Source organism: Labeo rohita, chromosome 17 (assembly GCF_022985175.1).
Source record: "Labeo rohita strain BAU-BD-2019 chromosome 17, IGBB_LRoh.1.0, whole genome shotgun sequence".
Taxonomy (NCBI): domain Eukaryota; kingdom Metazoa; phylum Chordata; class Actinopteri; order Cypriniformes; family Cyprinidae; genus Labeo; species Labeo rohita.
This window is the reverse complement of record NC_066885.1, coordinates 35500338-35524151: the sequence shown is the minus strand read 5'-3', so window position 1 is coordinate 35524151 and position 23814 is coordinate 35500338. Positions and strand designations below refer to the sequence as shown.

The 23814-nt window shown below is 40.2% G+C and overlaps 1 protein-coding gene across 1 annotated transcript in view; it reads left to right on the top strand.

Moving 5' to 3' along the window:
- Positions 1 to 4347: 4347 nt before the first annotated feature.
- The window catches only part of LOC127179834 (protein unc-79 homolog), a 48294-nt gene continuing 28827 nt past the window's right edge, over positions 4348 to 23814 (top strand). Inside the window, exons 1-16 of the mRNA XM_051133589.1 lie at positions 4348 to 4666; positions 7023 to 7143; positions 8718 to 9031; positions 9789 to 9959; positions 10119 to 10214; positions 10360 to 10415; positions 10498 to 10627; positions 12929 to 12993; positions 14518 to 14606; positions 15009 to 15049; positions 15724 to 15752; positions 16043 to 16272; positions 19743 to 19914; positions 21867 to 22097; positions 22195 to 22385; positions 22667 to 22790. Of these exons, the coding sequence (XP_050989546.1) occupies positions 4645 to 4666; positions 7023 to 7143; positions 8718 to 9031; positions 9789 to 9959; positions 10119 to 10214; positions 10360 to 10415; positions 10498 to 10627; positions 12929 to 12993; positions 14518 to 14606; positions 15009 to 15049; positions 15724 to 15752; positions 16043 to 16272; positions 19743 to 19914; positions 21867 to 22097; positions 22195 to 22385; positions 22667 to 22790 (2082 nt within the window). The 5' untranslated portion in view covers positions 4348 to 4644. The remainder of the gene's footprint in view (positions 4667 to 7022; positions 7144 to 8717; positions 9032 to 9788; positions 9960 to 10118; positions 10215 to 10359; positions 10416 to 10497; positions 10628 to 12928; positions 12994 to 14517; positions 14607 to 15008; positions 15050 to 15723; positions 15753 to 16042; positions 16273 to 19742; positions 19915 to 21866; positions 22098 to 22194; positions 22386 to 22666; positions 22791 to 23814) is intronic.

Below are 23814 nucleotides of genomic sequence, written 5' to 3'. Positions count from 1 at the left end.
CTATTGGTTTTCCTTTCGTTTCGTTTACTGCTGCCTCGCTGTCAGTCCGGCTGATGTTGTTCTCCATGTTTCGCATTGTAGTTTGCTGTAGTTCTTGTTGTGATTGGGTTAGCGATGCTGATATATCAGTTTCACTGTTTGTGTTAGTGACGGGGATGTTACAGTCACTTGTTAGATCATGCCTCCGTGCCAGAAACATCAGGTCCAACCCCAGGCGCCAGGTCCTGTTTTGTCTGGTAACAGAACAGCTAGTCAGCAAAATTCTCTAAAACCCAAAACCCGCCAAGTCTTGTCTGGCACACAAAACTGTTTTAACAATCTTCTATCAGCCAAGACGTTGACCGAGTAAAGCCAGTGAAGAGCAGAAGCAAGAGACAAAGTGATGATGATAAAAAGGAGCAGAGTTTATTAAATAATCTTAGTTGCATTTGTTTCAATGCTCAGACTTTGTCTGATCAGCACAAATCTAACAAGTGTTGTTATACCACATAAAAACCTTGAAATGAAGGCGTTCTCTTGTGCTCATGAACACAAAGAGTGGTTGAAACCACACAACGGAAGACTAAACAACAATGGAAAAATAATATAAAAACATTAATATAAATGACTAATCAATGAATAAATCCATGAAACGAGTATATAAATGGTTTAAAGTGATTGTATGAATTAATGGAATAATAAAATGCTAAATGAATAAATATAAGAAAAAGAAAGTAAAAAACAAATGTATAGTTGCTCTGGATCCAGAGATGTCAATACATATCGTGGCGATGATATAAAATGTGAATCGATTGAACTTTTTTTAATTTGACATATCTGTGCAGCTTTTAGTGGGCAAGAATTATTGGAACGAAGGAGTGGAAAAGAAGCATGAATGAACGAGTAATGGGAATGTGATATGCCTGGTGTTGTTATAAATGCAGTACGGCGTAAAAGGAAATTAAAATTCACACGCGCATGTTGGCAGGCACTTTTTTTATGCGTGCTCTCTGTGACAGAGTGAAACGTCGACAAGTAGGCCTATACTTTCGGCCGAAAGTCCCTTCACACGGGACGTGGCGAGTGCTGGAATCACACCACACACCACTGTAATGTGGAAGCGTTCTGTTCAGACTAACGGCAGAAGGTCTGGGAACCGGCTGCTTTGAATGGCCAAGGCCCCCCCAAGAGCCCATATGACTGTCACAGCTGTAAACATGGCTTTCTTGTACGATGAGGGGGTTCGTTGTCACGACATCTTGTTTCCAGGCGAAATGTTAAACGATGTGACACAAACATCTCCTGGAAATCCAGCAGAATTTGACCAATCGGATGACGACTTCAAAATTCCTGAAGTGTTTCTAATTTTGTGTGCGATATGTATCGGACCATTATATGTCTATACGTATCTATGCATCAGACATTCAACCAACGGTCTGTGGGCTTGACATTTGAGGCTGAGACTAGTCATGGCGTATTTATACTCTCACCTGTCTTCTCTGCGCACGAACCTGCTGACTGTGTGCCATACTCACTGAACGGACGAGGCTTTTATGCTTGACACTTGCTGTTGTGTAATTCTGTGAAACACTGAGATGCAGAACCTGATTTTACCAAGTACGACATGTTCCTGGATCAACATCTTTGTTGACCATGGAACAACATTGTGAGTAACCAATCAGATTTGAAAAAACAGTTTATAGTTTTTGTGAAGTTTAGGCTTGCAGTCAGTGTTTGGTGCTTGTACATCAGTGTTATTCATCTATCATTTCCTCTGATTTTAGGGATTACTCAGGGGTAAGGTTAGGTTTAGGTGTGGGGATGTGGTCAAGATCAAATTTTTGGATTAAAATGTTGTTTCAGGAACTCATCTAACTCAGCAATATCAGGACGTGCACACTGAGACACGGAGTAATTGTTCTTCAACCCTTACTAAAATTAACCATGGTTTTATTGGAGTAAAATTGTAGTAACCTTTTGTAGTAACCACAGATTTGCTAGAAATGCCATGGTTAAACTATGGTTAGTGCGGCAAAATCATTGTTACTTTGTTGTTACCATGGTATAACTATTATAACCATGTTTTATTATTATTTATTTATTATCAGAAAGCAGCAGTGAGAGGAAGTAGTTTGCGGAGAAGTTTGTCACTTCCTCGTAAAAAGTTTCTTCACAGATAAACTGATTAGGTTGTGAGTGATTTTGGAGAAAGTGTGAAAGTGTTTGTAAGTACACTTCTTAAACCCACACAAAATAATCAAAGAATCATGTAAAACCCAGTAAACCTGAGATCATGACCTTAGAAAACAAAACAAAACAAAACATGATAACATATGTATAACACTAAACTGAACAATAATTTCTTATACCTGTTTTTGGAATTTTTTTTTAATGATGCATGTTTAATGGTGCACACACTATGCAGCATTAAACATATTCTTTTAATTAACACATTAAACAGATCATTGATTCATTATTTCTGTTGTTGCAAGACTAAAGTTGGCGCTTAATGAAAAGGTAACATTTACAAAACCAAGTGCTTATGTTTACCCATCTATGCAAATGTTAAGAAAATGAACATTTCTAAATAGCTGTACACATCTAATGTTTTTTTTCTTTTTTTCAGATTGGTCCAGATAGATTTCAGGGATACCTGCACTGGATGACCAATTTCATTTGTATTTTATGTATTTTCAAAATACAAAATACTCTATTGTTATTTAAATACATTATATATTTATTTTAAATACATTTTCATGGATTTATGCCCAGCTCTGCTTAGATTCTTCACACTCTTTCTGCAGTTACACCGACACGCCACACGGTGGTGACAGTCTGTATTAAGGAGTGAGTGAAACTGATTGTTTCCAAAACACTGCTACCACAATTGAACTTCCTGTGATCGTTCAAAATGTACATGTTACGAGTCTGCGTGTGTGTGTATTGAGTACAATACAGAGCTCCAGCTGCCATGTTTGCACTGTCACGTGACCAGTCACATCACTGTCCAACCATTTATGAATCTTTTGCTGTGGCCTCACAGGGTAGTGAAGTGTCTACTGGAGACACACTTGTGAATCTTGTTGGAAGTAGTAGACCATGGGGGTGTTTTAGTTACATATCTTTACTAATACTGCACGTCTGGACATACTACTCAATTTACACACTGTGCAGCAGGGAAACGCATCTGTCTTCATATGTGGGACACTGAATCGTAACCCAGTCCAGCAGACTGATCAAACACATGGATTTATTCAGAAATCAACACCACTTTATTGAGCAGGTTTGTGCGTCACATGTGTTTCTCCAATCGCTGACTGCAGCACTGATCCCAGAACAGCTCGACAGTCTTATGTGCCTCTGAAAAGGGTGTTCTGTGAAAAAGACCGATATGAGAATGATCTGGTGTGTTCCCACTGATTTGTTCACAAAACAAGTTGTTTACAGTACAGATGACTTCAAAGCAGCTTTACAGAGCTAATGCCTTATCCACATTGATCAGTTGTGATGATGTAAACAATCACAGCTGAGATTTGCTGTGTAATGTACTAACCTTTAGCTGAGAATACTGTAAGTATGTAGATAAAGTTGGACATGCTGTATAGTTGTAAATTAGAATGATATGGGATTATGAATGTAAGGTTTCATTTAATAATAATAATAATAATAAAACATATTCATCTCTACTTCAAGGAACTGCAACAAGGAACTAAAAAACGCAGTTGTTGTTGGATAATTGAGAGAAAACCTGCGAGAAACCAGACGACACCAAGGGGCCGGTTCTCATCTGGCTGTACAGTCAAAATGTAATGACAGTAATTAAGTAATTATAGATGTTACTGCACTGACTGAACTGTAAGTTTAAGGTTTACGTCTCTTAATATTGCACCTTCATCTGCTCCTTTCCCTCGATTCCAGTGAGAAATGAGGTGTTAGTGAAGTTCGCTTAACTGAAGTTAGGTTGATCTTTGCCTTCTGAGAATGTTGTCGTTTATGAACAGTTTCATGAGGGATGAAGGAGGTTTCATTGTCTAGAACAGGGAAGAAAAACAGAAAGACTTGGCTTTTATTTTTCTAAAGACTCCCTCTCAGCAGAATTTAGAGAAGTGCCCAAGAAAAAGAACAAAACAAGATGACTGTAACACTTCGTAATATCTTTTAGTATATGTGATGTGTAAAAAAAAAAATAAGATTTTCTTTTTCAGACCAGTAGAATAGAAACCATTTCTTCATCCAGTATATTTTAAAACCAACTGTTAAAAAAAAGTGAAGCACAAAAACGATTGATTTAAAAGAATACGTATAAAGGTCGATATTTAATCAATATTTACTGAACGACACGATCCGCATCTGCTCTAGAGAGGAAGTTCAGTGCGTGTCATGACGCGGAACAGTCCATTTTGTGAAAATGCCACTTGTGCAGATGCGCCTTTTTTAGATTTTAAACCTGCGATCATATGCCATTAGCACATCAGTCAAAGATACTGCAGTGAAGGCGGGCGTTCAGAAGGGGTTTTGTGTGATGTTTGCGTCTCGCCGCTCCTGAGATGCGCGTCAGTGGTTTCACCTGAACCCGTTCGCGTTCGTTCGGTTCTGAGGGTCAAAGCGCCGCTCGAGCCGCTCACATTTTCACATTTGCTCTATGAATCGCGGACACTTTCTAACATGTCTACGAAGGCAGAGCAATGTAAGTATGACGGCGCTTGCTGTTTTGTCATACATGGAATATGTAATAGAACATGTGAATGAGTGTGTGTGTGTGTGTGCGCGCGCGCTCGATGGGAGCGGCGTTGTTACGGCAACAGTCTAAATGAACCCAGTACAAACTGTAAATACGGAGGAGTAAAAATGTCAGAGCTTGACGATAACAGCTGACGGTAAGATTTTAGACGTAAGATAATGTGGTGCTGAAGACAGAAGATGTGATGTCTTTTTTTCAAGGTCGAATAGCGAAGCCATCCCTGCAGTAAAACACAAGCTCGAGTTTTTGTCTAAACGCCGATGAACTGCACGCGTTTGTTCGTCTAATCATACCGGAAAGCAGTGTTATTTTGATAAAACAGCTAATGGTCGATGTCCGTGATGGTGTAGATGACCGGTGATGTCTGAGCCTTTTGGTAGGGGGCGCCATTTGCTTTCTACCGTCTGTTTTATTGACCGACGGTCTGTCCGCCTCAAAAATACACAGTAATGTAAACTATAACATATTATTATAAAGTAATGCTGATCGTTCATAACACGGGATTGGTGTCCATAACTGGTACAGTGAACCAAACCTCTTCTGTTTTTTGATGTGCTCACGATCATCTTAATCGGACACATTATGATTCCTGTCGGACACCACAACATCTGTGCCTTAATCATGCTCAATAACATTCATCTAATATAGGCCTAGTCTCAAAAATAAGACTGACTGTGTATCATGCCGAAATGTAGTAGATGAGCATGTAGTCTATTACCCTTAGCAGGGTTTGTACAGGTTTATGGAGGACTGGGTCGTGGGTTAGTGTGGCCCAATGGGAGACTGAAAAACACACAACACTGATGTAACATCTGTCGTACGATTACAAGATCCTACAGCGGTTTACAATGTAACAACTGCTCATTACATAAAAGGTCAAATGTTTAAAAAAAAAGTACATCATAAAAATTGTAAGTACTTAACCTTTTTTTTGCATAATGCATTGCACTGTAATTACGTTATGGTAACTCACATGATGAAGCATAATTTATAACTGCATAATCTAATAAATTACATGCAATGAGTGTTCATTATGTAATTATTTTCAAAAACTGTTATGAAATTGACTGCATCAAAAACCTTAATGCATAATGTAAGAAGTGCATTACATTATGAAATCACAACAACAGTTTGTATAAAAGTAATAATTTCACAAAAGAAACGATATATATGTGACCCTGGACCACAAAACCAGTCATAAGGGTCAATTTGTCCAAATTGAGATTAATACATCATCTGAAAGCCAAATAAATAAGCTTTCCATTGATGTATAGTTTGCTGTAATAGACCAATATTTGGCTGAGATATAACTATTTAAAAAGTTGGAATCTGAGGGTGCAAAAAAAAAATTGAGAAAATCACCTTTAAAGTTGTCAAAAGAAGTTCTTAGCAATGCATATTACTAATCAAAAATTAAGTTTTGATATATTTACAGTATGAATTTTACAAAATATTTTATGGAACATGATCTTTACTTAATATCCTAATGATTTTTGCAACAATTTTGACCCATACAATGTTTTTTTGGCTATTGCTACAAATAAACCCCAGCGACTTAAGACTGGTTTTGTGCTCCAGGGTAACATATATATATATATAAAACCATTTTGTATTTCTGTAGAGTAGTCCATATTTTTAATTTCTCAGTCATAATCATAATAGTTCAGAATTACTCATGGAAAGCAGAATTTTGAACTTTTAAGCATTTTCAGTCACTAGTCAGAAACATTCTGTTGTCTTTAACTCATGCTCTTGTTGTTTCTAACCTGTCTTCATGATAGTTAACCTCACCCAGTCCCTTGTTCACTCTTATAGAAAACAGATATGCAGACATTCACACTGATTTGAACAGAATGATTCTTTTGAGCTGTTTGTTTCAGTGAATTCATTCAGAGTTGCCACAATCAAATCTTTCCATTTATTCTTAAACTTCTCCAAACACATCGTTCTATTTAATTGAAGAGATGAAGTCTCCTACTGACAGGATCACTTCTCTCACTTCCTCAAAAATGTCTGATGTTATTTTATTTTCTCATTGTAAGACAGAAAGCAGCATGCTGAGAGTTAAAATAGAGGCAAAATGATTCAGCCGTCCAAACACAAAAGCTCCGTTTTCCATGTCTGGTGTGGAAAAACACTCTTGAAATTAGAAAGCATCTCCTTTCAGCTGTAGCGCAGTGAGAATGGTTGGGTGCAGATTCAGAGAGATGTTCATTTACTGATTTCTTGATCACACAGCACAAATTAATTATGTTAATTATGTTATGTTAATTATGTGTCACTTTGCTCTTTATTTGTTTAGTTGGCTCTAAGATTCGATACTTGCAAGAGTATCACAACCGTGTGCTTCACAATATTTACCCAGTGCCATCGGGAACAGACATTGCAAACACTCTGAAATACTTTTCCCAAACCCTGCTCAGGTAAGTGCACTACACTGGAAATAGGTGAAATACAAACACGGCAAACACTCTAGACATAGGCAGAACTAGTTATTTCGAAGCAGCCACCGAGCTAATCAGATATACGCAGGAACATCATGCATGCCAAAAAGGACACGTTTTGCTTAAAGAGAGAGACTCAGAAACAGTCTACAAGGGAAGTCCTGTTTTTGTTTGTCTTTAATGTTTGTCTTCTAAATGTCAGTACGGTGACTGGTTACACTTGAATTACAGCTAGACTCACGAGTTTTACGCGTAAGAGCTCTGCTTCACGTTCACGTGTCATTAGACAGAGTTTAGTGAAGGTGCATGCCTTAAAAACATACAATGTAAGTTTAGCGAATGTGGCTGTGTGTATTTGTGATGTTTTCGTTTATCAGTGTTTGTGTGTTGAAGGGTCATTAAAAGAGCTGATAACGAGTGCACTGCCGGTGATACGATTTCCATAGTTCCCAGTGGGCTTGAAATGTTTAGAGAGTTTTGCTGTTCATGTAGCATTCTGCAGTCGAACCACCTCTCCACCATTCCCAGCCGAGCAGGGCCTCTGGGCTGACATGTGTAGCTTTGATACGAGACAGTGTGAGAAACACTTACGCCATCCTGTTGTATGTAACGTACATCCAACTACGTTCTCCTCTCCCTCCAAGACCATCACAGACCAAATTACTGCTGAGGTAGAAGTTGACAGGGGACAGCAGACACAAACACCCTCCACATCCCTCCACGAACATGAGACATCGCTTTCGAAACCAGTGTATTCCTTTTCCATTACAGTTTTCCCCAGCCGTAGACTAGCTACATTTCTGTTAGAACTGAAATCCATATGCCTGTCGAACCATTATTTCTCTTCCCCGAAATGATACTGAGGCAGTATCATAATGTATTTACATACAGACATTCTTTTTGACGGTGCAATAAACATGTGTTGTGACCAGGGAGCTTTTAGTCTAACCTCACATACATGTTTATTACTGGCTGAAGCATGTTTCTAAAGTGTCATCTCTGTATCGTCCTCAAAACTGATTATTTCGAGATTGCTCTCATCTCTGACAGCCCCTCCATTTGCTCAATGTTTGCCACACGGCCCTTTGGCCTCCCGACCGGCCCGCGCCGCCCGCCCTCCGGGGATTGGCCGCTCGGAGGGCGCGGCGCGTGCGCCTCAAAGCTTGTTCCTCTGGCGAAGTACGGGGCTGCCACTGAAAACATGCCATTTTTTATATTTTTGCTCCTTGTCACCAGATACGCATGAGATGCAGTGATCGTCGCGCGTTTCGCAAGCGCCTGCTTGAGAGTTTCGACCCAAACCAAACCAAACCAAAAAAAAAACAAAAAAAGCCAGCTTTTCAAATGCATAGATGACAATGGCACGTCCAAAGCAAATCCAAAAGCCTGTGGAGACACTGCATCCTATGTGGGGAATATCTGGGTTTGGTTCTTTTCTACTTACGCTGTCTCTGTAGAGCCATTTCAATGTAATGTGCTGTTTCTTTGTGTCTTTGTTGTCTCTTTTTTTCCCCTGTTCCCCCCTCCCTCCCCCCACCCCTCCCTCGGAGCAGCATCCTGTCCCGTACAGGCAGAAAGGAGAGCCAGGAAGCTTCCAATTTGGCCGTGCCCATGACCATGTGTCTTTTTCCTGTGCCATTCCCACTCACCCCATCTCTAAGACCACAAGTCAGTTCCATCAACCCTACAGTTACTCGATCCCTCCTTTACAGCGTTCTGCGGGACGCCCCGGCCGACCGGGGTGGTGCCACCCAGCAGAGTCGGGAGGTTCAGCTCTCAGAGTACCCCTCACTGGACTATCAGGGGCTCTATGCCACCCTCGTCACCTTGCTAGACCTGGTGCCCCTGCTGCAGCACGGTCAGCACGGTGAGTCCCGGGCGCATTTCTGAATGCATCAAAGGATCCGATTGTGAGACACGCTACTCGAAATAAGGCGTACCGCTAGATGGACGTTGATTTCCAGCCAAACAGACACGCTCAGTCTTCTAAGAATCGCTTGCCGTCGGGTCCCTTCACCCGGAAATCGACGCTCTGTCATCGTTTACTCACTCCCGTGTTGTTGTTCTTCTGTGGAACGTAAAGGAAGGACATTCTGAGAGAAGCTGAAGTCAATGGTCAGTAAGGTTCTTCAGATATCTTCCTTTATGTTCCGCAGACGACATTCTGGTTTGGAAGCACGTGAGGGGAAGGAATGCTGACAGAACGAGCTCTGATCTCTTTGAGGTCCTCAGTGTGTTTCTGAGACCAGTCTAAAAAGAGAATTTTGCTGCAGCTTATTGATCAGCCAATATTTGACCTGTCTAGTGCTGATATTATCAATAAAAAGCGCTCATTTCCTGAAAGCTGTCAGCCATCTGCTGGCAGCTAAATAAAATAAAAGTATGCCGCTAATTGCTTTCATTTCACAATTACTTATCTGAACAATGTGTGCGAGTCTGAACTTGCCATTTTCTATCTCTGTCATTCACCATTAAGAGCTTTGACTGGATAACAACGTTATCAACGTACGGTACGCTCGTTTTTAATTATGCAGACTTTGAATGCTTTAAATGTCATTGTACTGTTCAGCTGCATGAACCTCTAGTGGACGTGCTGCTCATCGGGTCATCTGCTTGTCTTTCAGATCTGGGACAGGCCATATTTTACACCACAACATGCCTTCTGCCTTTCCTTAGTGATGATATTCTCAGCACTTTACCCTACACCATGATCTCCACTTTAGCCACCTTCCCTCCTTTCCTGCACAAAGACATCATAGAGTACCTGAGCACGTCCTTCCTGCCCATGGCCATATGTGAGTATACTAGCTGTATTGATGTGACTATGAGAGGTGTTTCTTCAAAGAAAGGAGTCAGAGAATGATGTCGCTGTTTGAGTGCGTCCACTAGTGCTTGATTAGCAGCGAGCACTAATCAATGCATTATGAAGTAAGAAAATGAGTTTTGTGTTGCAGTGGGTTCGACGCGAAGAGAGGGTGGCGTTCCAGCATATGTCAATCTGTCTGCCTCCTCCATGCTCATGATCGCCATGCAGTACACTTCCAATCCAGGTACATGCAACACATTTATCAGGCCGCAAGAAAGTCACATCTATAGTCAATCACTGGTCGTTATTTGCGGACGTCTCTATCATAGTGTAGCTTTTTCAGTACAGAGCAGTTTGTGGACACTAACTGTTTCTCTGGTTGTCCTCAGTGTACCACTGTCAGCTTTTGGAGTGTCTTATGAAATACAAGCAGGAAGTGTGGAAGGTATGCTTTGGTTCTTCATGTCTCCTTGGAGATTCTTCCAGAAGCACTTCTCACTGACTCACACATCATTGTGTTTTTAAAGGATCTTTTGTACGTCATATCCTATGGCCCCTCCCAAGTCAAACCTCCGGCTGTTCAAATGCTCTTCCATTACTGGCCCAACCTGAAGCCTCCCGGGGCCATCAGTGAGTACAGAGGCCTGCAGTACACAGGTGAGATTTTTGATTCATTTCTCCAAACCACCACTTTCAAACGGTTCAATTTAATGAACCAGGTCAAAACAATAACTTCAGCACGTATTTCTAACATCTCAGCATTGTGGTTTACATGCTCAAACACATCTGGATAAAGTCATATGGAGGCACATACCTGTATTGTAAATTATACATTCAGTTATATTTATTTATGTGTTCACTGTCATCAATGTTTCATTCAGTGAATGTGACGAGCTAGTATTGATTAGGTCTTAATTAAGTTTTACTATTCTACAAACAGATTAGGAACATCTCAGGTTACTTGACTGTAATGTTGTTCCCTGAAAAAAGGAAAGTGCCTTCAGGTTATACCTTTGTCTGAAGAGACGACTAGACTTTCCCTCAGTGCGGCAATGAGGTGCAGCATCTCGTTCTTGCTTTTTCAGGGAACAGGGTTATAGTCAAGTAACCTGAGACATTCCCTATCAAAAGGAATCAAATTGGAAGGAACAAAAATACCAACTCCGGCACACTGGAAAGTGTCTGGACCCCTCAAGGTTGTGTAGTGTGTGTGCACAAACATTGAAGAGGTCCCAGACATGACCTTGGGATTTTGATTCAAAGACATGCGAGCCCAGAGTAGCATGGGCATCCAAACTATAGAACCTGATGAATAGTAATTGCTATGATAAAATACATCTTTAGAGTCAGAAGCTTGACAGGCACTGACTCTAATGGTTCAAAAGTGGTCCCAACCAGACCCTTACGACAGGGCCTATCACTCTGGTGGGTGGCCTCAACCGCTTAGCTCCACAAATGAAGTACAAATGTTTTCCTACAGGGACTCGGTCGATCAGAGCATGGCAAGCCAAAATGGCAGCCAAATAGACTCAGAGAATAGCAGGACATGTACCTGCAAGCAGTCTTTTTGCAGGAACTCCAGCACTGAAACAACTGGGCAGTGGTCTGGGTCTGCGCAGTGTCCAGTGCGCCCTCTTTCAAAAACACACATAACTTCTTCTAGTAAGGGAAGCCCTAGCTTTTAGAAAAGTTTCCACTGCACCAGCTAAATGATATAGATATCGTCCCCTGTGCCTAAGGTAAGAGGTCTCTCCCGATCGGAATCGCCCACTGCGAGCCGACTGCGAGGGATATTAATTCTGAGAACCAAACTCTGGTCAGCCAACGAGGTACTATCAGTAAGAGGCAAGACCCTTGTTGACAGACCTGGGCCAGGACTCTCGAGGCCACTGCGCCCAGATCCAGAGAAGCTGAAGGAGTCAGAGAGAAGTAGAGGAGACATTGTGCTGCCTCCTGTAAGGCCAAGAGGCCCAACTCTGCTATGTAAAAGAAAGTAATTTCCTGACATAGCCTAATGTATATCAGATGTTTTGAATGGATTTGACAAGTGCAGAAGATAGCTGCCTTGTGATCAAATTCCATACAACCCTTAAATACGTTGTCTTCTAGGCAGGAAAGAGAACACTTTACTTGGCACCGAGTCTCAACCCCAGAAACTTCAGACAGTTGTCTATGTAATTTAAAATGCGTATGCTCTAGAGTCGCAAACGAGCCAGTGCTGCATCCATACATTTCATGTATATGCGGGGTGATAAGGCTAGAACAAAGGAAGAACCCGATACTGGTGAGCTTTGCCTCCGAAAGTCAACCTCAGCAACGTCTGGTGTTGTGGCAAAGTTTCTATATGAAAGCATGCGTCCTTGAGATCGATTGTCACGAACCAATCCCCGGATTGGATCTGAGATAGATTCATTTTGATTGTTAGCATTTTGAACTTCTGAGAAAGCGCTTCTAAGTGCAGTCTAAAATTATCCGCACCCCCCGGTCTTTCTTCGTCCAGCAGAGTTTGCAACTTGTGTCAACAAATGATTCTGCTCTGGTTTCACGGTAGTGGAGACCATGCCTTTGAAATGCGGAGCATGATACGCATGAACTGTATCCTGTATCCTCTCTCCACAGTCCTTTTGACTTTTGCTTTACATCACTGCCCCCTGCAAACTGCCCCACTGGTGGTGGCTGAGATTGGAAGCAGCTCTTACTCCATGTTTGTATATTTATACAAATGATTGTAGAAGGAGACAAATTGTCGGACGCAATCGAGAGACTGGTTCACGGATTGACTGACAGTTTTGACTGTCCCATCTGATTCAATCTGATTTGGTGAACTGGTTGAACAATTCACAGAACCGTTCAAAATAACATATGTTTACAGACCGGACATCACTGTTCCAGTGGCTCGAGACAGACCTCCTCCTGAAATGTACACATTATTTGTCTGTTTTGTTCTTTACATCCCAGCCTGGAACCCCATTCACTGCCAGCACCTCGAGTGTCAGAACTCTATTAATAAGCCGGCGGTAAAGGTACTGTAACTCCTCTTTACTTCTAAAATTCTTTAAAGGAGAAGTTCACTTCCAGAACAAAAATTCACATATAATGAACTGATATGGTGCCCCGATTTTGAACTTCCAAAATGTAGTTTAAATGCGGCTTCAAAGGCTCTAAACGATCGCAGCCGAGGAAGAAGGGTCTTATCTAGCGAAACAATTGGTCTTTTTTTTTTTTATACTTTTCAAGCACAAAAGCTGGTGTAGCACAGGCTCTGGGATGCGCGTCCACGACACTACGAATCACGTCTAAGTTCATCGTCTGTGTACTCCGGCTCAAAAAGGTAGAGTATGGTGAAAAACTTTTGTTTGTAAACAGCGTTTGACTTACTTGCACTCTCTTAGTCTTTGCGTGTTCGCTTTGTAAACACTGGGCCTGTTTTTCCGCTTACGTGCCGCGTGACCTTTCGACGTGATTCAATAGTACGTAGCGTCATGGATGTGCATCCCAGAGCCTGTGCTACACCAGCTCTTGTGCTTAAAAAGTATACAAATTTTTATTTTCCGAAAAAAGGACAGATCGTTTCGCTAGATAAGACCCTTCTTCCTCGGCTGGGATTGTTTAGAGTCATTTGAAGCCGCATTTAAACCACATTTTGGAAGTTCAAAATCGGTGCACCAGTGAAGTCCATTATATGGAGAAAAATGCTGAAATGTTTTACTCAAAAAACATAATTTCTTTACGACTGAAGACAGAAAGACATGAACATCTTGGATGACAAAGGGTGAGTACATTATCTGTACATTTTTTGTTCAGGAAGTGGACTTGTCCTTTAATATGTTTTTTTTTTTTTTTTGCACTTTATTGCTTTGTAGTGTAGTCAAAAGTATTATGGATTTTGTGGGACTTTTTAGGGAGCTCACATTTAAGTACACTGGAACAATTTTGTGATTGAGACAAGAACTTCAAAATAAAAGCACACAAATGCCTAGACTCTTTTAAAAAAATACACCCCAGGTACTGATTCATTGTTTTTATCACTGCAAATATTTGCTTTGTGTAGTCAAACATAGAAGCAGAGCAGGAAGAGACATGCTGTAACTCAATTACCAGGAGCTCATGAGGAACTGATGACCCTGTTAATGCTCTAGTCAGTCACTGAGATACCGAGATCAGTGCATGCGCAATATTGTGTTTATTTTAGAAGATACTGGAAAAAAACAACAGTGTTGTTAGATCTACTGAGGCTGTCAGAGAGGAAAAAATAATTATTATAATTGTTATGACACCCAAAATTCTGGTTTGTCCAGAGATACTTATAATACTGTGGTACTATGATCACTTGACTCAAGCGATATCTCATTTACACCACACTAAAATTGAGAAAAAGAGAAAAAAAGGAGAAAAGTAAGACAAAATAAAATGGTAGTGCAAAATACCCTAAACATAACTTCTATTGTACTTTTAGTTTTTGTGCTGTTGTTAGCAGTAAGACACACACATTTTGTAAGTGTTGAGCGTTTGAGGGTCCAGTGACTGTAGCTCTGTCCTGCTTTCAGATGTGTATCGATCCGACGCTCTCGGTCGCACTGGGTGACAAACCTCCACCGTTATACATCTGTGAGGAGTGCAGCCAGAGGATCGCTGGGTAAGCTGCATCATTTCAGCATACAGTTCACTGTGTATGTGCTGCGGTCTTTAGCTTTACTGTAGTGAATGTCCAGAATCATCTGCTCAGCCTTCAACAGTTTCCTCTTAGAGGGCTAAAAATTAAAATAACTGAATTAATGCTTACGGCTTTTTACTGGTCCTTATGCAGCCACTGTTGTTTGATGGTATGTTAACACAAAGTTGTGAAAGTACAGAACAAGAGGATTTTGCAGCTGGTCTCATTCGATTCTGCATGTCATGACTCCGTTAAATTTGCCCTGTAGACATTTTTATCAGGCTGGCATAGAGGAGCAGTCTGTCAGCTCCTATTAGATGATCAGAGTCAGAGCTTCATCTGTTGAATGTGAGAATGTTCCTGAACCTCTGTGATCTTTCACAGCGATCATGCTGAGTGGCTCGTTGATGTGCTTTTGCCACAAGGTCAGTAACACATCTTCATTTTAAAAATATAACTGCACACACTCATGTATTTACTTAAAGGAGTAGTTCACTCAAAAATGATCTTTTTGTCATCCTTGACGATCATATTCCATTAGATATTCCTTTTTACAGTATTTATTCATCTAGATTAATGTCATAACAAATAAATCAATGTTAATTCACGCTTGACGAGTTCACACTACTAGAGTAAATGGAGTTAGGGTTATGCGTATTGGGCGTGCTGTCCGAGGGGAGGGCTCCGAGCTTGGAAAACCAGAGTACCCCCCTCACAGGTTAGGATAGGATAGGAATAGACAGACGGGAGGAGATGGGGTGGTGGAGGGATGCTGGAAAACTGCCAAAGACCAGAGGCAAGTCTGCTGTGTATATATGTGTTCCTCTTATGTTGCTAATCGGGTTGATTACTGAACGTGCTCCTTTCGTGTTAATTGTCTGAACATGCTCCTCCTGAACTTTGTTAATAGAACATCATTTGTTCATAATAATGTGAATGTATACTTGAAATGCTTTAGCGTATGTAGAGAATAGCATTACCCCGGATGAATAAAGGCTGTAGAAGGACAGTTCATTGTTAGTTCATAGCAAAGCTAACATGTCTGATCTTATTCTTGTCTTGTATTATAACAATGCCCCTCATGATTTCATCCTAACAGCTGAAATTTCTGCTATATGTCAGAAGAAGGTAAGCCTGCCGTGAGGGACTACGCTTGTGTTGTGCTGTGTGTGTTTGGTCACGTGTGTCCATGTCATCTTTAGGACATCCGTTATCAGCTCATCTGTGACCTAGTGCATCTCATCTATACGTGCTGCGCTTTTTCCTCCGATTAAAATGTCACTCTGCTATTGTTACTGAAGCGAACACTGAAGACGCTACAGGGAACAAACGCTCTGTCCTGCTCATTACGTGTGTTCGTGCCGTTCTCGTCCCTTCGGTGACCGTCTCTTCCTCTCGTCCGTCTCTCTGTGTCGCAGAACTGCAGCTCTCACGTCAGACGCGCCGTCGTCACCTGCTTCTCTGCAGGCTGCTGCGGTCGCCACGGCAACCGGCCCGTGCGCTACTGCAAGCGTTGTCACGTCAACCACCACAGCAGCGAGGTGGGGGCGTCAGCGGAGACGCATCTGTACCAGACGTCGCCTCCGCCCATCAACACGCGCGAGTGCGGCGCGGAGGAGCTGGTGTGCACCGTGGAGGCTGTGATCAGGTGCGGCGCCACCGCCTGGACAAAACCCATTATCTGAGGATTTGGTAGCACTTTCTATGAAGCCCATATTTATGAATCATTATAAGGCTATCCTTAAGCCATTATAATGAATGCTTAATGCATTATAAAAACCTAATAATATGTTATGTCATCTCATGAATATTCATAACAGCTATTGTAACACTTACATATTTGTGGTTGTAACTTTTGAGTATGATTATTTATAACACACAATGAACATCATATTAAATCTACTTAATTCAAGATGGACTGTATCATATCTTGACATTGTTTAAGATCTGCAGTATCTTACTGCATCTTGTGAGTGAGTGGTTAGGTGTTGAGTGTTATTTGAACTTTCCTGTGAGGCTGATCTAAATTTTTATGTGAGTTAATACTTTCAACAGAAAAAAAAAAAGTATATATACAGTACTGTGCAAAAGTTTTAGGCCGCTAGTATTTTCACCAGCTAAAAAATGGTTTAAAGTAAGTTATTTCTATCTTTTGCTGTAGTGTGTCAGTAAAAAATATCGGTTCACGTTTCCAAACATTCTGTTTGCCATTAATTGTAATAATCTAGTGAGATTCCAGAGACAGACTGGATGATGGTGAGATCAGATCTCTGTGCAGAGCACTCGCTGTTGTCAGACTCCTTGGGCAAACAAAAATCTTACTAGATTATTATGATTAATGGCAAAATGAATGTTTGGAAATGTAATCTGATATTTCCTACTGACACACTACAGCAAAAGTTACAGTTAACTGACTTTAACTGACTTTAAACCATTTTTAGCTGATGAAAATACTAGTGGCCTAAGACTTTTGCACAGGACTGTATATATTAAGATGCAAAAGCCTCTAAGTCCATCTGACGTTTTTCTTTAAAATAAGCATTTTTATTTTAATATTTAATTCTGATTGGGCTGAGGCTGGGCGTTTTTGAAGTAAAAGCATTTGATGGACGTATAATATGTGTTGAAAGCATTTACTCAGTATCATTATCTCATTTTTGACCAAAGTGGCTTTTAGAGGGTTTTGCATCTGCAGTCCTCATACATATATATGTATGTAAATACTCATTAACATTCAACTACAGGTTAGGATAGGTATAATGTTTACATATTTGCAAAATTACTTATAGTCAGTATGTCTGTTGGGGAACCAACTAATGCTCTAATAACTGCTAACTGACATGTTGCAGAGTTACTTATCATCAGCTGTCTAAAGGCTACCATTAAAATAATCAAACTGATATTACAATAAATATAGTTCAAAGCAAATGTGTTATAGTACACATTCATCTGATCTGATATCTGATCTTATGGTTGTTTGAAAAACAACATATTATTACTTATAAGTGGTCTTTGTCTGCTTTAAGTAAAGTAACATAAGTAACATGGCAAGATTTGAGACTTATAGTACATTATAACTGTGATAAATATAATCCATTGTAACTTAAGTGGATGCAACATGTTCCTTGTGTTATAAATCATCATACTCTTTAAAACTATAACCACAAATAAGTAAATATCATAATACATTAAAACTGTTCTTATGAATATTCATGAGGTAATACAACATATTATAAGGTTTTTTATAATGCATTATGCGTTCATTATAATACCTTAAGAATAGCATCATAATGTGTTATAAATATGGGCTTCATAGAAAGTGTTAACAAGGATTTTCTTTCATGGTGTCATACAGCAACAGAGCTGTTAGTAAAATGAGTCTCACCAGGTCTAAAAACTGCAGAAAAAAATAATCTGGACAAACAGATTTCAGTTTACCTGAATACATTTGTAATAAATAAGATTTTAAAATCGATTTCGACTAAGTCCCTTCTGCTCACTAAAGCTGCATTTGATCAAAAATACAGTAAAAACATTAATATTGTGAAGAATTGTTTAAGTTTAAAATAGCTGTTTTCTATGTGAATATATTACAAAAATGTAATAATTTATTATCAAAGCTGAATTTCCACATCATTGCTTTAGTCTGCAGTGTCACGTGATGTGCTGATTTACTTTTTTCAGATCCTGTATTAAGTTGAAAAACATATATGCAGTGTTGGGAAGGTTACTTTGGAAATGTAATAGGTTACAGATTACAAGTTACTTGATTTAAAATGTAATAAGTAGTGTGTAACGTTGAGTGAGAGGCGAGAGGCGGATCCATTTGCGAGCTTTTATTAAGAGGACGAGACAGAGACATGGTCGAAAAACAGGCAGGGTCAAAACAACAGCAAACAGGTATGTCAAAGGCAAGACGTAGGGATTAATCCGAGAAACGAGCAAGAGTCCAATAGGCAGGCGGCGAGACAGTCGAAACGGGGGAGCCAGGCGAGAGTACAAAACACAGGGAACTAGGGAACTGGGAACTAGGAACTAGGAACAATGGAAAACATAACAACAATACTCCGTGGCTTGCAAGGGGAAAGACCGGGGCTTTTATAGCGCTACTGATTGGTCGCAGGTGTAGACCAAATCAGCGCGCTGCATGATGGGGAATGTAGTCCAAGGTGTAGTGCAAGAGTCCGTGTGTGAGGATAAGGTGAGAGCGACATCTGGTGGTGAGTGGTCCGCAGAACACCGACCAGATTCGTCACATAGTGTAACTTTTCAATTACTTTATTAAAGTAATGTAACATTACTTTTAATTACTTTTTGATTACTTTTCTAAATTTCTAATATTTTCAACTGTTAATGATTTTGAAACATTTAAATCAGGAAGAGTTCACCTTACAGTAGCACTCAACACTGATCACTGTCAGACTTTCCAAATCCTTTAGCACTTGAATTAAGATTATAATAAGTAAGGGATAATATACATCTTTACCTTGCAATAACAACTGGCTGAATGTACATTATCTCACTTATTACACAGCTGCTTGATAGATTATTTAGATGTTTCATGTCAAAATTATTGGACACAAAACACTGATCTGAGCTGAAATATTTGAACGCAAAGCTTCCATGAAGAAATCAGTTGCTAGCAAACGGCAAGTGTTTGCATGTTAGCATAGTTATGACAGAAAACACTAGCATCTAACAATGCCTTGGAAAAAAACAATCTTAAAAAATTAAGTTTATGCATAAACCCAAATAGGAAATAAAACAGTTATCAAATAAGCATGTGTCCTATTCTGTGTCCTAAACTCCTGAAACATTGGTGTCTCATTTTAGAGCAGTCAATGCAATTTAAAGAAGTCAATTAAATCTGTAAGTGGGGGTGTGTGTGAAAAAAATCAGATGTAACCCCCTTTGTAATCACTGGCATTTTTCAAAAGTAACTGTAATTTAATTACATATTTTTTTCTCAGTAACTGTAACTAATTACAATTACATTTATTTTGTAATTAAATTACATAATTCCATTACATGTAACTAGTTACTCCCCAACACTGCGTATATGTTAATATGAAAAAGCATTAATCGCTGTGATGTAATGTTAACTGTTGTCCGCCGCAGTCTGCTGAAAGAGGCCGAAATCCACGCGGAGCTGCGGGAGTTTGAGCTGAACCGCCGCCGTCAGATGGGTCTGTCTTCTTCCCATCATTCCCTGGACAACCTGGAGTTTGACAACAAAGAGGATGACCAGCATGACCAGAGGTTGCTCAGTCAGTTCGGCATCTGGTTCCTGGTGAGAAGCATATGTGTGCACCACTGCGATCCTTATGGTCAGATGACGTGTTATATAAGCAGCAATATTACATCTGCTAGCATCATAACACCGTCTGCAGGTGATCTTACAACTCTCACCACAGCTAGAGGTGGGCGAAAATAAGCAACAATATTCATCACAATTTTTATCAAAAAGTGATTAAGGGTGCTTTCACAGTTGGTCTGAACCCAAATTCAGTTGTTCCCTCACTGGATTGTATTTACACGGTGTTTTTTGCATTTTTGCGTTTGCGGTGGCGGCTGTTTACACCTGTCATTAGGGAATGACTAAATAGGATGGCAAATGAATGGATTCTCGCTTCATTTGTGTACTTCAGAATTTGAACATTTAGATTCATTTCCAAAGCACCAACACACAACAGCACATTCATCTATTTGTCACGACTGTAGTGCAAAGGTTCAAAATAACATGAGCAGAAATGAGATATAAATGATCTCAGCTTGCAGTGCGTCAATCACGTTTATCAGGAAAGCGAGTGAGGGAAGACATAAATACAGTTTGACCAATTCGTAAATCATTAATTGCAGGTCACTTCCGTGATTGCGCTCACATCAGACGTAAACCGTACCCCAGACCACGCTGTTTACAGTTCAGAAAACTTTATCCAAACAACGAGGTTAGAGTTAAAAGTGTTGGTGTGAAAAACCCTTAAAGTGCTGAAAAAACAATGGTGTTTGTGGTTATTTGCAAAGTATCAGTAAACACATATCTGATGCTTTTCTGAATGTGTGTTTTGGCTGTTCCATGTAAACCATGAGGCTTCTCAATGACTGAAAATAATGGCAGCTTACAGCTCAAGTCTTGAGTCAGACGTTGATTTAGCAACTGATTCAGTGGGTTCATTCTGTAAATTCTGTATTCATTTTCTTGTGTTTTGTAACCATTTTTTTTTAATCTCATCACATTCTGTTCAGACTGAAAACTCACAATCACAACTCAGATAAAGACAGCAATTGGTAAATGCATGGAAAATGTATATCTGTTAGGAAATTATTACCAGTATGTGTTTTTAAATGAATAGTTTATACACAAAATGAGAATATGCCAGAAATGTCCTCATCCTCAAGTCGTCCAAGATGACCTGATGAGTTTGTTTGTTCATCAGATTGGAGAAATGTGTCATTCCATCACTTGCTCACCAATGGATCCTCTGCAGTGAATGGGTGCCGTCAAGTAAAGTCAAGTCACCGTTCTATATGTATATATCGCTTTTTACCATACGGATTGTGTCAAAGCAGCTTCACAGTATTAAACAGGAAAATAGAGTATCTGTGTATTGAAGTTGACGATATTGCTGAAAATTAGGAAAGCTAAATGCGCTTTGCAGGACATGGAGGCGCCAGCGCAGTCACTTGCAAAAAAATTAAAATAGGCCTACGCCATAATCTTTGCTCATAAAGGTAAGTGTAATATATCATCCGAAACTATAAAGGGTCTAATTTTATTTGCGTGCACTCACAATATCAACAAAATGTTGTGCTTTTGTAAAAAATAAAGAAAACGAACAAGATGCGCTTTCTGATGTCTCGGTGTTGAACAGGAGCGCTGCACAAAAATGAAACGAAACTCAGCGAATACTTGCCTTACAGTCCGGATAAATATATCTATAGAAAGCTTTAAATTATTACTTTACTACTTTAAAACAAAAAAAAAATCCCAATAAAAAACAAATACTCTTTCATTATAAAATCCGTATAAACAACCCGTTGTTTCTGCTAAAACATGAGCCCTCCATCCTTTCTGTGTTCACTGCAGAGGATCCATCGGTGAGCAAGTGCTGGAATGCTACATTTCTCTTAATCTGATGAACAAACAATCCCAGCTGCATCTGATCCTGAGGGTGAGCACATTTCCATGTCTGTGACACTGTCTGTGTGAACGCATGAACTAACGAACACACGCTCGATCAGGTGAGTCTGTGCACGCCGAGTGAGAACACGCCCACCGAGAGTCTGGCGCGGCTGGTCAGCATGGTGTTCCAGTGGTTTCACTCCACGGCCTACATGATGGACGATGAGGTGGGCAGTCTGGTAGAGAAGCTCAAACCTCAGTTTGTCACCAAGTGGTTGAAGACGGTGTGTGACGTGCGCTTTGACGTCATGGTCATGTGCCTTTTGCCCAAACCGGTGGAGTTTGCCAGGGTGAGCGGACCGAGCGCTGATGTTACTCACGTATTGTGCTGATTGAAGCGCTCTGTGATTTCAGCACCTGTGTGTGTGTGTGTGTGTGTTTGCTCAGGTGGGAGGTTACTGGGATAAGTCGTGCAGCACGGTGACGCAGCTGAAGGAAGGGCTGAATCGCATCCTGTGTTTGATCCCCTATAACGTGATCAGTCAGCCGCTGTGGGAGTGTTTCATGCCCGAGTGGCTGGAGGCGATTCGCACTGAAGTTCCTGACAATCAGCTCAAGGAGTTTCGTGAGGTCCTCAGGTACACGAGCACGACAGACACACGTGTCCTCTGTGTCCAGTTACACGTGTTTCCACAGTGACACCTGTCAGTGTTTCCATTGTCTCCATCTGCTCAGTGAAGTGTGTTTGCTCACCTGTCACACACACACACACACACACACACACACAAAGAGGTTCATTTTGTGTCTCACAAAGTCAAGGCTGTGTGACTGATCTTCTCTGAGATGAGAGGGTTGTGAGTTTTTGAGAAGGCACAGATTTGTTATCTCACTGTACTCTTCTTTTTGTTTCTCTTTGCAGTAAGATGTTTGACATTGAGTTGTGTCCGCTGCCCTTTTCCATGGAGGAAATGTTTGGATTCATCAGCTGTAGATTCAGTGGATATCCAGCGTCAGTGCAGGAGCAAGCGTTGCTGTGGCTTCATGTGAGCACACACACACACACACACACACACACACACACGTTTGTTTTTGTGAATTGTGGGGACTTTCCATAGACTTCTATAGATTTTATACTGACCAAACGATATTGTCTATCCCCTAAACCCACCCCTAAACCTAACCCTAACCCTAAAAAAAAACTCATTCTGTAGCCCCATGGGGACCTCACCCCAGAAAACTGTGTATGGTTTGGTCCCCATATAAAAACAAGTCCACACACACACATCAATGTTTGTTTTTGTGAATTGTGGGGATTATCCACTTTAATAGTTTTTATACAGATAAATCCCCTATAACCCTAAACCTTGAAAACATGTTTGCATTTTTTCAGATAAACATCATTGACTATTTTTAATCATTTTTTAACATTATAGGGACCGCAGGCCGGTCCCCACAACGTCAAAAATTTCAGGTTTTACTATCCTTGTGGGGACATTTGGTCCCCTCTATGTAGCAAAAACAAGTACACACACACACACACACACACACACACACACACACACACATGCACACATGTTTGTTTTTTATTTTTGTTGGGTCTTTCTATCCACTTGTTAACTTTGAGGTTACTCATCATCAGTGTTGGGGAAAGTAACTTTTACAAGTAATGCATTACAATATTGCGTTATTCCCTAAAAAATGACTAATTACGTTACTTTTGCGTTACTTTTTAAATCTGGGCGCTGCTTGCTTGTTTGTTCTTAATATATAAAGTTCTATTTTTCGCAAATATAAAAGCCCTTTCTCACCAAAAAGTGAAATAAATAAGCCTAAGGCTGAGGAAAAAGGAAATTCACGTCTGTGCAGTAGAACTGTTGGAGAAGGAATTTTAACCAACCAAGTTTTGAGAAAAAACACAAAACCAGTCATAATTTTTAGAATTTTTTCAAAATTGATGTTATACATCAATTATTATTATTATACATGATTGATTTTTATTTGAATAAATAAGCTTTCCATTGATGTGTGGTTTGTTATGATAGGGCAATATTTGGCTGAGATGCAACT